Source organism: Penicillium coprophilum (assembly GCF_028826855.1).
Source record: "Penicillium coprophilum strain IBT 35676 chromosome Unknown utg000004l_segment0_segment0, whole genome shotgun sequence".
In the NCBI taxonomy this organism is placed as follows: Eukaryota; Fungi; Ascomycota; class Eurotiomycetes; order Eurotiales; family Aspergillaceae; genus Penicillium; species Penicillium coprophilum.
Genome location: NW_026622723.1, coordinates 1,807,759 through 1,825,069, shown reverse-complemented (window position 1 = coordinate 1,825,069; position 17,311 = coordinate 1,807,759). Strand labels below are relative to the sequence as shown.

The window sequence follows — 17,311 nt, the reverse complement described above, 5'->3', positions numbered from 1 at the left end:
CGAGGGGGTTGAGGCTGAGATCTACTAACCCACCGCAGTTTTCTAGATACATTAGATTAAAAGTGATATAATGGATAGACTTTCCTTCGGCACCACGTGCTCGGTGATGGCCGAGAGCCGAAGTGCCGCCAATTAATTCATCTAAAAAAATAGCGTGATTTTCTTTCTGATACCAGTGCTCCTAACATCAATACCAAAGGTCTAGCAACAGGACCTATAGCGATATCCCATCACGTAGTAATTACGAACCAGAACAATTTTAAGTCAAAAGTAAGGACCCCACCAACACTCTCATTTCATCTACTAGAGCACTATAGTACAAAAGAGACAGAAGAGTCACGTAGACAGAACAGAGACAGACAGACACGCAGCATAATGTTCACACTGTATTGGGGTTTTCAAGCAATAACCAAAGAAAACCGCCGCGCAAGCAGAAAATCGGCATTAAAGATTTAGCGGTACCAGTAGTCGGGCTTAACGTAGTCGGCGAAGGTCTTGGGCTCGACGTGAGGGGGGTGGTGGTGACCGTGGTCGTGGTCGTCTGAAGAGAATGTTAGCATGACCAGTGGACTATCATATACTACGGACCAAAAAGAAAAAGAGCGGGAAACATACGGGAGTGGGGGTCCTCCTCGGGTCCGACATAGTTCAGCTTGACCACGTTGCCGCACTCAAGGCAGCGCTCGAGGGGGCGCTCGCGGGAGACCTAAAAAGGCAGATAGTCAGTCTCTAGAGCTGGAGATATCGACACCGTTGGGCTTGGATGGGGTGTTCATACAGTCAGCCAGTTGACCTGGTGAGAGTCTGCGGGGAAACCGGTGCAACCGGCGTACTGCTCATCACCGGCGCCGTTGACAATGATGGGGTCTTCGAGTGTGCCTGTAGAAATCCACCGATTTGGTTAGCCAATGTCTTGGTCTTCACCCGAGAGTAACGATTATGAGAATCCTGCTGGTATTTGCTCATGTATTCATGATTTGCAATGGGAGGTTCAAGGGAAGGGGTCATACCCTTGCGGGAGGCATCAAGGGGACGCATGTCGAAGATGTCAATGCCCTGCATCTTTCCGATGAGTTCCAGACGCTCAAGACCGGTGGCCTGCTCGACGTCGGTGGGAATGGTACCGGGCTTGGCACCGGGAGCGACGAGGTCATCCTCGACCTTGATCTCTATATGTAGGCAAGAGAGATAAATCAGTATTGTGTTTTGTAGATATTCACTTCATGTAGAATGACGAGTCTGGCCCGTGGCTCGGGAAAAGTATCCGCATGACCAGCACCCGAAGTTTCTGGCGTCCAATTGCACGCAGATTCTCGAGTGGGCCATCATATGAATACTTCTTGAACGGCAAAGTCCAGATGAAAAGCAATTGACTGCTATAGGGTTAGGGAAAGCACTCACCCTCGAAGGTCAGGATCTTGCCATCCTGCTTGGGAGTCCACTTCTTCTCATTGGCTATAAGAGTTTCGCGTTAGCTGGTGATCATAATAGGTTTTTCATATCAACTGATTGTATATGATCCTTTGTGGTTGGTGTGCGCAGGTTATTGGAGCAGTTGTGCGTAGACCGGATCAGGCCATGTGAGAAGTCACGTACAGCGAATGATGGAGGATGAGAAAGGGCGCTGGGCGAGGGTGAAAGCGCGGGCAGGCGAGCGCCTTGCGAGAGCGGAGGCTGTACGTTGGAGGAACATTGTCCTGGAGTTAATGGGAAGAATGACGCGGGGCGTTTGGGGCAGGAGAGGGAGTTTGGAGGTTTGAGGTTGGGCGAGTTTGAAGCCGCTTTGGCCCGAGCGCCTGTGATTGGTTGATGGGCTGTCCAATATGACCACGACTAAAGATGAGTCAGCCTTTTTTTGATTGGCGGGAGCTCTCTACGGGCGGTCTGTTCATCTAGCGGCAGAATGTCCGTTTTTGGAATAGATAGGGCTTCTCTGTGTAGGGCATGGGGTGGCATCCATTGACAATGTCCTAGACACCATAAGTCCCAGTATAAAACACAAGTTCATCTAAACTAGTAAAATATAAACTCCAATTTCATCCAAGTTCTTTGGCTCTCCGCTGACACGTCGCTGGTGGTATACCAGGCCCAAGCTTCCGGGAAATGTGCGTCCATTTGTTGTACTCATACTCCTCCAGCGCCTTTCTCAGCTTCTGATCCTATCCTCAGACTTAGCTTAATCCCAATTTTATTAGTTTTGTGGGGATGACATGTACATACCAAAGCATCATCCCAAACCACAACCCTTTCCCTCAATTTGGTACAGTAACGGACTTGCAATGTTTCTTGTTTTCGCCCCGGGAAGAACCACGCAATATCCTTCCAGGAAAGCTGAAACTCCTCCTTCAGTCTTACCAACAGCGCATCTTCCTCAGGACCGAATCTAGTCTTTGGTGCTCTGGGCGCGGGGAAAGGTTTAGGCATGCCTGGACGGGTCAAGTGACTACGGTCGATTTGCGGCAAGTATGATCCCGCTCCAGAGCCCTGACCTATAGCTGCAAACGATTGGGGTGGTAGCCGATGGTGATGATGCTGTTGCGGGAGAGAACTTTGGAGGTAGTCCTGGCTCGATGTCTGGTGAGAAGAGGAAGCGCCGACATGATCAGCGTACGTCAAGTCGGTCGATCCGCCTGCTGGAGCCGACGGGTCACCCATGGGTAGATTTTGCAAGATAGTTCGATACCCATAGTTGGGATTAGTGCCTTCGTTGGCGCCAGGCTCATTATCGATACGTCGTCGCTTTCTGCTACCTTGGATTGGAGAGAGTCTATATTCATGTGTATGGTAATGCGAGGGCTGCCGCTGTAGCGAGTGGTCCGCGATAAAAGCCGGCGGAGACACATAGGTTGGCTGGGTTGTATCGGAGTAGCGAAATCCAGGCCGGTCTTGGAGGAGCAGCGGAGATTCGCCGTAGGAAATGATATCCTCTCGGTTCACATCTTTACCACTGTCATGGGGACTGTAGTTAACCATGGAACCTCGATAAGGGTCCGCTGGTGAAGGAGACATATATACAAAGTATACCAAGGCCTGCAGCCTCGGCAAGTGACTTGAGTGACTGCTGGGAAATGAACGATTCAAGGTGTGTCTATCGCTTAGGTGTCTCTCTGGAGTTGCAAGGTAACCAAAAAGAAAAACCTTTGCTGCTGCATAGGCGGACGATGCGAAGAGAAACTTGCCTGTATATGTAATCGCAACAAAGAAGAGGATGGCCTCAACGCGTTGACGTGCAGAAGAGAATAGATAGGGTTACTTTGGGTCAAACTGTAGGAAGGCCTTGCAGAAGATTCGGTCTGTCATAATGCATAGGATAAGGTAGAAAAGATCTCCTAGATGAGTGAACGGGAAATGAAGCGATGGAGACATCTATATCATCTGGAGAGCCCCCTGAGAGAAAATCCAAACCTGTGCCGGTGACCAACTTGGAGCGTGCGTTGCCGGGCTGATTCTATTAGTCTCCAGTGGACCAGACTGCAAGAGGATACTGAATGACTGTCAAGTTATTCGGGATAGGCAGGTTGTATCCCATCTTTCCGGTCTCCATAGAAGTTTTTCCCGCTTTGCTTTCGCACAGACTCCCAACTCCCAACTCCCAACGTCGAGGGGAGGGGTTCAATAATAAATAAATAAAATAAAAAAAAACCTTAGAAACGGTAGAGCCTCCTTCATAAGTATAGTTGGAAAAGCGCCTATTAATGGGGATGGACATCAAACGCAAAACATAGGACCAGGGTAAGCCCAGGGTCAAGATCAAGAGCTATGACAAAAAAAGGTCATCGCGGACAGCTGAAGCCTGTCAGACTCCGGGGACATCGAAAACCAAACAGCTCATTCGTCGGACCGATCTTCCATGTCGTCTTGCTGTAAAAGAGGCGGACATGTATCGGCTGATTGATACAGTATAGGTTAGTCAAGTAAGCGATGGCAAGCTATTCTATTGCACCGGGTTTCTTCGGAGCCAAGGCCTGCGGGAGTCACAGATATCCAATAGAACAGAACAAGATAACAGGGGGTTGAAACAAAAAACAATAATGGGCGTTTGGACTTGGAGTTCTATGTTGGAAGAAAGAGCTAACAATCAGCGAGAGAGATATTGAGGTCAAGTTGGTAGTCACATCGAAGTCATAACGAAATTTGAGTCACACCATCACACTGCCCTTTGCCCGAATTTGTCGACTACAGATGTGATTCGGATGGGCTGCCGAATTATACTAGCTGCATGCGGGCCGTCATCTGTCATAAAGGACCTTGATGCATCAAAGCGGAGATCTTGGACATTTGAATACTGCGCAGGTATGTTTTGTTTTCTATATTTCACCTCCGGAGGTTCGGCTGATATCTATACTGTTATTGGCCTACACAGTCACATCGCGGCAATCTTCAAGTGGCGATATCAACTAGTGCCGTATTTCGAAGCCAGCCGCATCCTCGTATACTTACAGAAGAGGTATTAGGGGGAAAAAGATTCAGCGATAGAAAGTGTATTCGCGAAAGGAAACTTGTACTGTACAAAACACGATCCACGGCTTTTCCCTAAGATTGTTCGCTGCAATACATGAATTAAGGTTGTCGTGATACAAGAACCCAGATAAAAAAAAACAGGGGGAAGAATAAGACAACGCTGGGAAAAAGAAAGAAAAGATGTTGCAACGCCAGATCAGCTGCGCATGTTTATGCAAAGTTGTCAGACCGGTCAACCCAAATGTCTTCAAGCTCGGCGAAGTTTTGGAAGTGCAGAGGGCGGTGTTGGTCATCGTAGAACTTAAGCGGGGTGTCGATCTTGACGTAGATAGGTCTCTTTTCCACGCTACCAAATGAGCTACCCATGAAGCTATAGTTCCAGACGTTATCCTCGGGAACAAGGAAATAACCGCGGATCTTGTCACTGAGGAGCAGCTGACACTTCTCACCCATGTTGGTAGAGAAGCCTTGGGGCTGATCCGAAGTTGTGTCCTTGTTCTCTGCACCCCACTTGTAGCCCGCGGGAGTGAGACCCCAGGCGGCAAGTGAAACCGATCCAGGAGTGAAAGAGACGGTCATGGTCACGGTCTTCTTATCCCACGAAGGATGGGCGTTCATAAGGCGTGCGTGATGTGTGACATCCGCCGCAGACATGTATGGCGGCTCATTCCCAGAAACCGTATGGATGATACCGAGTGGCTCCAAATTTTGGAGATAGTCGTGCTGCGGCAACTGGTGTGGCAGCTGAACGTCCCGGGTGTTACCCACTTGTGGAATCATGACAATGGTGCGGACCTCCTTGACCTGGTCATTGTCTGGAGGAGAGCTGCCGTAGATGTAACCCGTGACCTGCACTCGAAGATCGGCAATGGTGATAAATCGCTTGAGAACGTTCTTAGGCATGATGTAGGTGTAGCCGTCATCCCGAATGTCGTCAGAAGAGACATAAATGTTGTTGGCCCTCGTCCGGAGGTTGGAGGTCGCGATTGCACGAGTACGCCACTCCGTCTTGGATGCAAATGACTGCTGTTCATACTGAGACGTAGTGGTGACGATGATGTCCTCACCACGAGCGTTCTGAGTCTTGGTCGTCACGGCAGTGAGCTGCTTTTGCTCTTCTTGCTGCTTCTCGATCTCCGCCGCCTGCTGTCGCTGCAAAGAGGGCGCACTAATCTCCATACCAAGAATAATATCACGAACTTCGCTACTGGTCAGACTCTGCACGTTGACATTGTTCTTCTTGCCATAATCGTTTAAGATCAGATCACGCAATTGCACTTCAACCTTGATCCAGTCCTCATCACTTAGGGATGGCCAGATGTGGTGTTCTTGAGTGATGACGGTCTTATCGGGCCGAAGAATGATCTTGGCTTTATCGATATTGACGTGCAGAGCTCGAAGGATGAGGATAAGTCGAGAAAAGGCAGTGTACGGGGAGATAGACTTGAGCCACTCATCATAAAGGTTGAAAAGTACCATCTGAGGCTCGGTCGCACGGAGAATCATATCGGCCAGTTTCTCTACCTTCATGGCAGCCTGGAAGGGCAGCTGGAGCTCAGAGGCACGAATGGAAATGTTAGGGAAATCGAGCAAGTGGACCTCGAGGGGGTCAAGAAGACCCTTACGGGTGACAATGAGCTGCTTCGGTTGCTCTTCCACGGGGAGAGACCTAATGAGAGCGGCAACTTCTTCGGCTGTCTTCCACTTCGCCAACTGACCCAGACGCTTTTGGCCTGCCCAGACACTGGTGTGGATGATCTTCAGGAACAATTGCCCAGTCCGAGGGTTGAAGATAAAGATTGCACCATTGATAGGTTTCGTGGTCAAGTTACCCTCAAAAGTCTTGTGGATCGTGACACGGTAGACGTTAGTGTCATCGATAAAGAGCTGAATCTGCGGGCTGAAGAGCTCGGAGTAGTTCTGAGAATTGAGGAACTCCTGGCTGCTCTCCGAGGCATACAGCTGGAGACCCTTGCGTATACGCTCACGCAGGACATACAAAGCCGGGTTAGCCTTCATGATTTTAGCCATGGCTTGTTGAACTAGAGTCTTGAGGCCTGGGAAGTACTGTCCATACGCCGAGAAGAGGTTATATGCAAGATCAATGCCAATCATCAACCCAGTGGCGGAAGGATAGATGCTCATGCTGTCCGTGGTGTAGTCGAGGTACTTAGCACGAACGTACCTCTCGATGTCGTGAGAATCGTAGTCACCATATCTGAGCTGCACATCGATCCAGAACTTATTTGTGGTAGTCGGCTCGTAGACGTCCTTCGTATCAAAGACAAGTGAGGGTCGGGTAACATTCCATTTGTTCGTCGCGAAGAGCAGGATATCCGCACAAGAGCTGTTCATCTTATAAGATTTACGGGGGTGAATAGTCTCCTTTTGAACGGCCTCGATACCAAGCTGCTCCAGTTCCTGATCCAGAACTTGACACAAATCCATAACCACCGATTCGTGGATCTTCTGCCACAGATGGGCACGGAAGATCTGAATCAACGAAATTTTCAGGGTGGGAATCTTGCCGTGCAAGAAGATACCAGTAAGATCAAGTTGCACCTGGAAACCAACGTAGACGTTGGCGCGGTTGATGGTCGGTGACCACCAGAGAGTAAATCGGCGGTTAGGGATCTGATTCAGACCGGATCGCTGAGCGTTGGTGAGCTTCTTGAACTTCATGCTTTCCTCGAAACCGCTGTTGTGCAAAACAAGGAAGTCATGGCGCAGATAGAGCTGATCTTTGTCGACTCGGAAACCAGCCCACTCGGTTTTCTCGGATTCAAGGCTAATGTGCTCGATCTTGAAACTGTGCATCTGAGGAGCTGAATTTTCGACGCCTTTCTCAACTCCAGATGTAAAGGCACTATGCAGACCTCTTTCCTCGGCAGAAAGGGCAGCAAACTCGGCAGCAGTCATTTCCACTGTTTGTCTTTCCGAGGGTTGGGAATCATTGGAGGCCACATCATCCCTATAAAGCACTAGAATATGATTCGGCGTCACCACAAGATCTTCTTTCTCCCCGCCGATCTTGATGCGGTACAGGCGGTCGATGCCATTCACTATGTTGAATGCACGGCGAGGCTCTCCGTCAGGACCTAGAAGTTGGTCACCTTCGCGCACGTCCTCGACGTTGACCTCGGTCCCATCGTATCGCAACAGACGGGTTCCCTTGGCGAGACACGCTTTTTCCCAGAACAGACCTTCCCAGGATGGGAAGGCTGTGGCTTTGAATAAGGTGTGCTCGAGGATTGTTTCGACACCACCTAATGCTTGGATAACATCAGTGCGGTAGGCATTGAGATTCCAGAGTTTACCGTCGTGTCGCTGGCTAGTCCACCAGAATGGATTGCTCTTCATCAGCTGGTATTGCTTGAATTCGGCGCGGAGTCGGAAGCCCTTATCAAAGCTGAGGGTGCTTCGATCCTTCTGGAAGAGCGTGTTGATACGGGGAAGACCGCGATCCCAGCTGTCCTCGAGATCCTCCAATGTTAGGCGGCGGTTTTGCTGCTGAGCTTCCATACGCTTCTGCGAGTATTCCATCCAAACACGCTGAGAGTCAATGAACTCGGCTTCCCAGGGAATGATGTACCGGAAAATGTTTGGGATCAATGTTTCCTCATCATGAGACATACCCGCTCGGAAGTGGGTGATACCAGTGTCAGTCTGCTTGGACCAGCGCTTATCACTGGTGGGGATGAGGATATGAGATCCTGAAATCATACCAAGACCGCCAAGTTCCTTGGGGGTGTAAAAGACCGCCGGAGGGAAACGAGAAGGCATCTTGGAGTTGAGACCAATCTTGACTCGAGTTTGAATCTTCGTTTCGCATTTCACGATGGTATCAAGAAGATTTACAGTCGACACTGCAGCCTCGCGGTAGTAAGTGAAGAGAGCAATCAGAGCAGTGTTCCACTTGTTCGCAATCTTCGTGAATGTTGTCGAACCAGAAGACATGAGGATTTGTCGGATACGATTGTTGAACTTCTGAACATCCTCTTCAGTAACCTGGAGGAAGGCATGTGCGGTACGTTCCTTAGTGGAGTTGTCAACCAGAGACCAGACACTGTCTTTGACCGAGAACTCCTCGTTCATATTCCGCATCTTGGGGAGAATCCGGACTTCGAATCCATTCATCGAAAAGAGCAAGTTGGGGTTGTCTTTGCTGTACACACTGGCGAAGGTATCATCCCAGTCAATGGTGGTCATGGATCTCGGGAGGCGGTTCTTCATGTCCCAGAAAACAGCACGGCCAAGGTTGACATCATGGCGCATCAAGCGCATACGACAATCGCGAGGCCAACACTTCTTATTCTTGTAACCAATGACGTTCTCGAAATTAGGGTCAGGATTTTCGGTCAGGAACCGTTGAATCAGGTCGCGGGAGTCATCGGCCTGGAAGCGGAAGAAGACCCAAATCTTGTCAACATAACGGGTATACAAACGGATGGGGTGTCTTGTCTCAGTGGCACGATCTCTAAATTGCAAAAAGTCGTTGGGACTTCCGGGGGGGCCGGCCATTTCACTGGCTCTCTGCAGGCCAAGGAGCAACAAATCGATCATCAATCCGTAGTACTGGAACACGAAGCCCGAGAATTGAAGACCACGAATCAGTCCATAGCTGTTGGTATGATTCATGTCTTTGTAGCTGAGCTGGACATTGTTCTTCGCAGTGATGTAGTCAGCCAGATTGTGGTCCATGATCAAACGGAGCAGCCGGTTCAGCAGAGTGAGATCAATCTTCTCATAGACCTTGGACAGCTCAGTCTCGATCATCACGTTCGTCTCGCCTTCCGCAGTCTCCCAGACATTGGACAGGTTGTTGATGCCTTGTGTCCACTTGTATGTGAGTAGAGGAGGAACCTCAGAGTCGGAGGGCTTGATCCAAGCGGGGAAGAGATGGCGCTGCTCCGCTTGGTACCAAAGGTACTGATCCAGATAAGCGTCGGTAATTTTTTCGATGGGCTCGATATCGTAAACAGGATTGATGTTGTTGTAGTTGTCATTCATGTCAATCTTGACCTCCTTGAACGCTCTCTGCGTCAGGAGGAACCGCTTGATTCTCGCCAATGTTGTGCCAGGGGAATCGTATGCTTGTTCGATAAGAGCCAATTCCTCTCGCTGGGTTTGGTTCAGTCTTCCCTTCACTGAGTATGACTCGCGCAGCCGCTCAAGCGCAAGAATCAGGATTTTGGTGTCGTGCTTGTAAGAAACACTGGGGAAGGGAATCGGGGAGAACTTGCGAGACTCCAACCAGTGTACCATGGTGGTGTAAATTGCAACACCCTCTTCAGACGAAACGTAAGGGCCGTCCTTCATATAGTTGTGCTGACGCTCTTGCTCGGACTTGAGCCATAGACGCGTGAGTCGACCAAGGTTCTTCTTTGCGACAGTCTTGTCAACTGTGGCACCGCGGCGAATTCTCTCGCGGTTGTAATGAGCGACAGAGATCCACCAGTCGGCCTTGCTTTTGACGTAACGAAGAATAATGTTTTCAATTGGCGCAGGCAGGCCAGGTACCTTCCATGGAATGTTACTCTTCCAACATCTCCAAGCTTCAGATAAATGTTGCAAAACAACGTTGACTTTGTTTTGCTTGATACCCTCAGGCATCATGTCCATAAGATCGGCCATGACCGAGGCACGCAACTCAAGATCGAAATGAGATTCCACACGCTGTTTGGTGACCGTTTTAGCAACACCCTTGCTATGACGACCCTCAAACTGACGAGAAAGCAGGTTCCCGAGCCAGCGCTCAAGCAGGGGAATGATACCACGCATGAAGAAAAGCCAAACTCGCCAAGCGGGCGCCCAGAATCCACACCCAGGGCCCTTACCAACGGGACCAGAGTTGAAGCGGTAATAAATCAAATGCTTTAGATCCTTGCAGGAACGGATCTGATGCATAAGCTTATACTTGTACCGATACATACCGGTAAGCTGGCCCACGTGGTTGAAGGCATAGAGGATACCATCTGCGAGTTGGAAGGCATCGATGTTACCCAGACGGTATTGGACTTGGGCATCGACGATGAGCTTAGTCAACCGGAGAATTTCACGCATCAAGTGGAAAGCATTTCCAAAGCGAGACTTCTTACGCTCCTTGGTGGTCAATGTTTTAACAGGCTTCAAGTTGAAGTTGTAATCAAGATGAAGATAAGTCAAGTTCTTGCGGTGAATCAGCAGGTTCAGCATGTTGAAACCCTGGCGACAAACTTGCAAGCCGGCCTCAACCCAGTCGATTGTTGTTTGCTGGAAGAACTTGGTCGTTTTGAGAGTCTTCATGAGATTCTGCTTGCTGTGGGCCTTAGGTGCACCCTTGTGCAACTCATTGAGAACATAGGTCTTGAGCATCTTCTGGTATGAGACTCGGACTTTGACAGGCTGGCCCTGTGGGCAGTGCTCCAAGTACCATTGCTTGACCAACGGCACGTCTTGTGCGCGAACCATCTTGCCAGATCGCTTATCGAATGGGTGAGGGGCCCACCATAGGGCGATGGCCGACGCGGTGTCGGATGTGTAAAGTTCTTCGTCGTCAAAGAAGGGCTGAACCTCACCCGGAAGCTCAAATTCGTCGTCTTCATTATTGCCAGGCCCGAAGATTTCGTCTTCATGGCTGACGGTGATATTTTTGGGCGCGACGGAGCGGGAGGAGATCGGGTTGATGACAGGATCGAAATAGAAGGCCGGCAGGTTGGGATCATCGGTGCGGACATAGACCACCTGGGGATGGGAGTACCAAGCGACCTTGACGCTTCGAGGTAGGGTATTGTAGAGGAAAGGGAAGGTGACCCGGTACTCGGTTCGAATCGGGGCACGGAAAATAATTCGGTCAATGGCATTGAACTCGCTGAAGTCTTCGTCATTAGGATCGATATCTTTGTACAAAGGCTCAAAGCGGGGTCCACCAGGAATGGCGACGTTAAGGGCCTTGGCTGTGAAGAAGCTGTTCAAGTCGAACATGTGATAGTAATTTTGGTCAACAACATCACTCAGAATCTGGTGACTGAGCCGATGGAGAGTAGCCATCTGGGGAAGCGACAAATTCCACTTCTTGTAACTCGGACCATTCACATGAGGGGTATCGAGAAGAGGACGGTGGTCGTAGAACCACTCATAGACTGCGGCATCTTCTTCTTCATCCAACTCCATCTGGATGGGCTCCAACGGTTCAACATCTTCAATGTTTTCTGACCACGAAAGAGGTGGCTCTTCATCATCGAATGGAGGGAAACGCATTCGCTTGAAATGTCTCCGATCACTCTTCTCTCGACGCATGCACATCCACATCGTTGCCCATTGAGCATGGAAGACAGGCTCGATGACACGAGGTGTCTCATTGACTAAAGTCAGACAGCCGTTGACGTGATAAAGCACCTTAACTTCTCTTGCTGACTCCCAAGGCATCGGCATGTTTTCCAACAGCTTCAGGACGGCATGAGGCATGAACTTGAGCGCACCGAGGTAGCTCCGTTTTTCGTTGGTGAATTTCTTCTGTGAAACATCGCCAATATCGCGCACAATCTTCCGTAGATGCTCTGGTGGCATATCGGCCTTTTGTGTTTCAACGAATCCTGCTTTGCGCTTCTCGCCAAACCGATTACGTTGCGTGCGCAGCCATTCGTTTTTCTTCTGCGCAAATTTTGCGACATTCGGGTCGGCCGGCGGCTGGTATCCCGGGGGCGGCGGCGCCATTGGCATAGAAGGAGGAGCTGCACCCCATCCTGGAGGGGGAGGAGGGGGAGGGGGCAATGATGCCATGATGGTGATAGATGGATGGAACCCTCCCTCGTCGAGGTTGTGTTGGTTCCAAGTCGCGTCAAGCCAGGTTGAAGGTCATGTGTAGCAAAACTTGTAGCTAGTAAAAAGAAATAAAACCTCAAGAAAAGAGGTGGTGATGGGAAGATGAAAGATTAAGATGCAAACGCGACAAAGATAGAGATCCACGATCCCCTACGCGATGTGACTATCTCTGCTCCTGTCTCCGTTGAACTTTGAGAAGTGGCGGCTCCGATTGGCACTATTCCGCATTGGGACTAGCGCAACCTCGCCAAATCTGCGCTAGCGTCGGCTGAAGCAGAAACCCACACAAACCCATCTCGACATATTTCACTCTGCTTCACGACAACTCCGACAACTGCCGCCCTTGACCAGTTCAAGTACAGTCAAGATGACCAACAACAGACTGCAATACGTGAGTTTTATCAGAAAATCCTGACCGGAAATTATTGATCTGACTCTTCTCGATTTCCAGCGCCGCCGGAACCCGTACGTTCAAAATTCCCTCAAAAGACCAATCCCTCGCACCACCATGATCTATACGATGATTTCAGTAGCGGGATGTCTATCAAATTTTCGAGCGAGTTATTGACGGGTCTTTTTTTGCTTCAATAGGTACAACACGCGGTCCAACAAGGTTCGCATCATCAAGACCCCCGGCGGCGAGCTCCGTTACCTTCACCTGAAGAAGAAGGGCACTGCTCCCAAGTGCGGTGACTGCGGCATCAAGCTCCCCGGTGTGAGTACTCCCCCGGCGTTCCTGGTGCAATTTTGAACGGTTGTGTGGGATATGTGCGATTGTGTGTGGGCCAAATGAACGACTTGAAAAAAACTCTGTCTGGGTGGACGGACATACAGAAGAATGGCCAACCGAAACGCTACAATTTCCATACGACCGTCGCCGAATTTTTGAAGTTAGATTGACTGACGATTTTGCTTTTTTACAGATCCCTGCCCTCCGTCCCCGCGAGTACTCCCAGATCTCTCGCCCCAAGAAGAATGTCAGCCGTGCCTACGGTGGCTCTCGCTGCGCTGGTTGCGTCAAGGACCGCATTGTCCGTGCCTTCCTGATTGAGGAGCAGAAGATCGTCAAGAAGGTCCTCAAGGAGTCCCAGCAGAAGGCCGCTAAGCGCTAAGCGTGCTTTTTGTCGGTGTTGTCCATTTACGGTGGAGCGAACGTTATGGGAAAAACGGCTGGGAATGGTTCTCTTAAAATCTTCAAGATGAACAGGAACAGCTAGCACGCGAGTCCAAAAAAAGGCTCGTGGCTAAGCAAATGAATCAATTTCATTTATCTTCATGAGAGATTCCCTGACAAGTCGAATCAAGTTGTCTGAAATTATCCCCGTGGTGTCTTGAATTCCCGAGTGGAAACCTCGTACATTCGCCTTTGTTCCACTTTGAACTCGTGGCACTCGATCTCTAGCTGTGACGACGCATTTGGGTAAGTCCAGGGAGGCTGGGCAATATGTTTTGAGGCCAACAACTTTAGTTGATCTGCACTATGTATAGACTCCCATGTCCTCTAGCTCGGACAAAACGTAGTCATCGCTGGGTAGTATAACGGCCTTTTCTAGGTTAGCCACCGTAGCCGAGTGTAAGGCGCCTAGTATCCAGGGCTGAAGACTATCTGGTTAGTTTCTCGATCTGTCGGTCTCGACCTCATATATAACTGCGCTAGTACACACGCTTTATTGCATGTACACATCTGATCAGGACCCCACTTGGTCCAGTCAATTGATCTAGGCCTTATATTTTGCGGGTGTGAATAATATGTGGCGGAGTCGTGTCAACTCACCTCTATGTGTATAACCCTCCAAAGTGGACATTTTCCCGCAAGAACGTGACACTGCATAGCTGCGGGTTCGTCCTTTTCTTTTGCATCACTCAACGTTGCAGACTCTGTGTGGTGCCTCATAACTCAGGCTTCTAGCCCACGGTGCATCAATGTAACTAACTAGTTGGTGACCTATGTATTGTGATTATATAGTATGGCTTCCCGTTCCACAGAAGTCCAACTGTCTTTTCTTCACAATCATTAAGTACTATAGAAAAGCTAAGGACTTAGATAAACAGGCTTTTGGGGGGGGATAAAAATTGAATACTGTACATACGTACATAAACATGCACGTCACTTGACATACTAATCTTCCAATGTTAGCATAAATACGTAGGTAGAGGACACTGTCCATACCATAAGTAACTCTGTAGCACAGGCTATAATTACAACGTTTTTTCCAGGTTAAACTTGGCTGAGAATTAATCAGTAAAGCGATGGTGTGGCTAAATAGCTGCACTTAGTAATCTCGGTAGCATAACCGAAAGGGGAATATATGTCACCTTAATAAGGACTATTGACTACTACTGTAGATAAAGGTCTATTAATGTCATTGTGAGGGGTCTGTTTGTCCGCGGAGTTTGACCCCTCAGCCGATTGAGACCCTGACCAGACATGCATCATGTTTAGGGTAAAACGACACCGCTTGTCGGCAAGGCCCCTAGGGTTTTTACTGTAGAATACCTCACTTAGTTTGAGGATCTAATTCCCAAACTTGTTGTCGGTGATAAAATTACATCAATACACAAGTAATATGTTAGCTGGGTCTGGGTATATTCATGGGGCGCTGGCATCGCATTCGATGAGAATGACTCTCGCTGCGCTGTATGAGAAATATATTACAGGAAAAAAAAGTATAATATAGTGACATGAATATTTTTGATCTTCGATATCTTGAACTTCTCTTTCAGGCAGGAGCTCCATCCTGCACAACCTGCTCGATGCTGCAGATGAGATTGGTTGAAGATACACTGAATTTATGAACCTACAGCCATGCCTATCATTTCAAATACATGAATTGTATTATATGGATTTTCAGTCAACTTCTAAGATTCAGCTAGGAGCAAAATAATAGCACTATGCTCCAACGTTCTTGTAATTGCTACCAGTCAAGATCCAAGGTGAGGTACTGTGTGATAAAACAATGGATTTCCCCCAGAATAAGATCTAGCATCTCTGTACCACCCAGTCTACACTAGCTCAATTTCTAGTAAAAAAAGGGTCAAAGTGTAGCTGAAAGTGTACCAATGAAGATTGATCCCTCCACTTCCATGCATTGTTTTACTAAGTACGTAACGTATATGTAAAGTACGTGACTGCCAACATTCGTTCAATCCCAGGTACCTTGAAGCAGCCAATAGAATACGTTGTCGGCCCCGTTCCGAACGATCCTTTTTTTCTCTTTTACTGTTAAAAAGCAACGAAGCGAAGAGTTTTTGCCGCCTCCATGATAGGACCCGGGAATATGGATGACAACAGACAATGGGATCGGCACCGGGGGATCAAGAAGCGGTCAGGCGATTGTTCTGTGTCGCATTGCTCCCTAGAGCTACCCATTCCGAGGGCGCTTGTCAAAGGAAGCACGAGCGTATGCATAGTTGACAGCTGTCGAACCGGGCCGTTCCATCCCACAAACGCCTAACGGGAGGAGGTTCGTGCGGTTTCTACGAGAGCAACAGAAAGCCAGAATACAAAGACAAAGAGCCACTGACAGTATACTGTAAATAAAATGCCACATCTCCCTCGAAGGCTTTCAAGATGACCTGAATGGCAAAGAGAACATCCCGGGGGCTTACCGGAATACGTCTGCAAATCCCGGATTCCAGCAGGCTGGGCAACCTATCGGCTACTGAGTACATATCAAGTGACACTTCCGTGCCCGGGTCGATTGATGTCATGCAGCTTCAAAAGGTCAAGGGTACCCCTTTCTCTCATTCGTGACTTCCCCTTCCCGAGATAATCGATAGATCGAAAGTGATCTAGGATGACCCCGAGTTGGGCTTGAATTGATACCTATGATATGAAATTTTCGGGTGGAACAGTGGGGCTGTGCCTGACAGTACTTGCACTTGCAATCGGGACTATTGATACTGCCTGCCTTCACCCTGCATAGAAGACCCTCAACCTCTCCACAATGATTAGTACGAAGATCTTTTCGGACGACGTGCATTATGGTCATACACGTGACATATGGGTATATACGTCAAAACGAAAAACAAAGCAAAGCAAAGGAAGAGAAACAAGACCAAGTAACGAAGTAGATTGTACGGAATACTCCGTACAGTAGGAGGATACAGATTCTAGAGGACATTGGTACCATCACAGTGGGAGCGGCGCCTCTCGCTGGTTGATTGCATTCATCAATAGCCTAGTAAGTTTACCGTAAGAAGCCAGCTCCCTTTCAACAAAGGAAGCTAGCGATACCACTATACGATTGGCAACAGTGCGGGACGCGTATCCTTCGGTTGGACGGCCTACTCCATTCACCCTCAACATACATACCTAATAGCGAACACCCACTCAACACTAAATCACTACTTAAGCTGCAGACTGTCACAAGAGGATCCCCTACCATATTTGGCTTAGGAGATGGTCCAAGCGGGTGCTAAAAATTGGTATTGAGGACATTGGTGTACAATATACACACTAAGGACATGGAGGCAGCTTGTAACGTGCTTTGTACAATAGCCCTAGATAGGGAGCCCTTTAGGGTTAGATTAATAAGATCGAACCTCCTTCCTCATCTGAGAACAACACGAACATCCTACCCAACATTGAAATAAATAAATCACTATCGGCACGGCCCGTAGGGGGACTTCGAAATTCAACTTCAGATACTAGAATATTCAGCCGCATTGTCAACAGCATTGCAGCTGCCATCTGTAGGACCGTGCACAGGTACATACTGTCCACGGTGAGTGGCTCCTTACTTACAGCACAAAATCTGCTGCACCGCACACTTCGCGCATGCAAGTTACCCATACCCTAGTGGTATTTAATAAAAGTATCTATGTATCTATGTATCTCGTAGCCGGGGATTATATAAAACCGCATATCGGAGCAAAGTATGATAGTCCATAAAAATCACTGGGGATAGTAAGACCACCATTCTCTCATTTGATTTCTCTCAGTCTCGTGCTTTGACACATGAAGCATATTAGGTGGCGTTGTTCGCCTCACTCCTTCCGCTGGCGTCATTGCCGATCTCCCTATTACGCGAGTCTATCGTAGGAA

The 17,311-nt window shown here is 48.8% G+C and overlaps 3 protein-coding genes across 3 annotated transcripts; 1 reads left to right on the top strand and 2 right to left on the bottom strand.

Annotated features, from left to right (window-relative positions):
* Positions 1-452: 452 nt before the first annotated feature.
* On the bottom strand, positions 453-3,009 carry N7500_005101 (uncharacterized protein; the record flags this gene model as incomplete). Its single annotated transcript, XM_056676246.1, has 8 exons — positions 453-541; positions 616-706; positions 779-879; positions 1,011-1,169; positions 1,402-1,455; positions 1,597-1,796; positions 2,068-2,159; positions 2,221-3,009. 8 exons carry the CDS (start codon positions 3,007-3,009, stop codon positions 453-455), a joined length of 1,575 nt encoding a protein of 524 aa, XP_056531246.1.
* A 1,662-nt stretch (positions 3,010-4,671) lies between these two features.
* prp8 (U4/U6-U5 snRNP complex subunit PRP8) lies at positions 4,672-12,222 on the bottom strand (the record flags this gene model as incomplete). The annotated part of the gene is made up of 1 exon (XM_056676245.1): positions 4,672-12,222. One exon carries the CDS (start codon positions 12,220-12,222, stop codon positions 4,672-4,674), a length of 7,551 nt encoding a protein of 2,516 aa, XP_056531245.1.
* A 409-nt stretch (positions 12,223-12,631) lies between these two features.
* N7500_005099 (60S ribosomal protein eL34) lies at positions 12,632-13,376 on the top strand (the record flags this gene model as incomplete). The annotated part of the gene is made up of 4 exons (XM_056676244.1): positions 12,632-12,655; positions 12,716-12,729; positions 12,856-12,979; positions 13,188-13,376. The coding sequence occupies 4 exons, from the start codon at positions 12,632-12,634 to the stop codon at positions 13,374-13,376; spliced, it is 351 nt and encodes a 116-aa protein (XP_056531244.1).
* Positions 13,377-17,311: the final 3,935 nt, after the last annotated feature.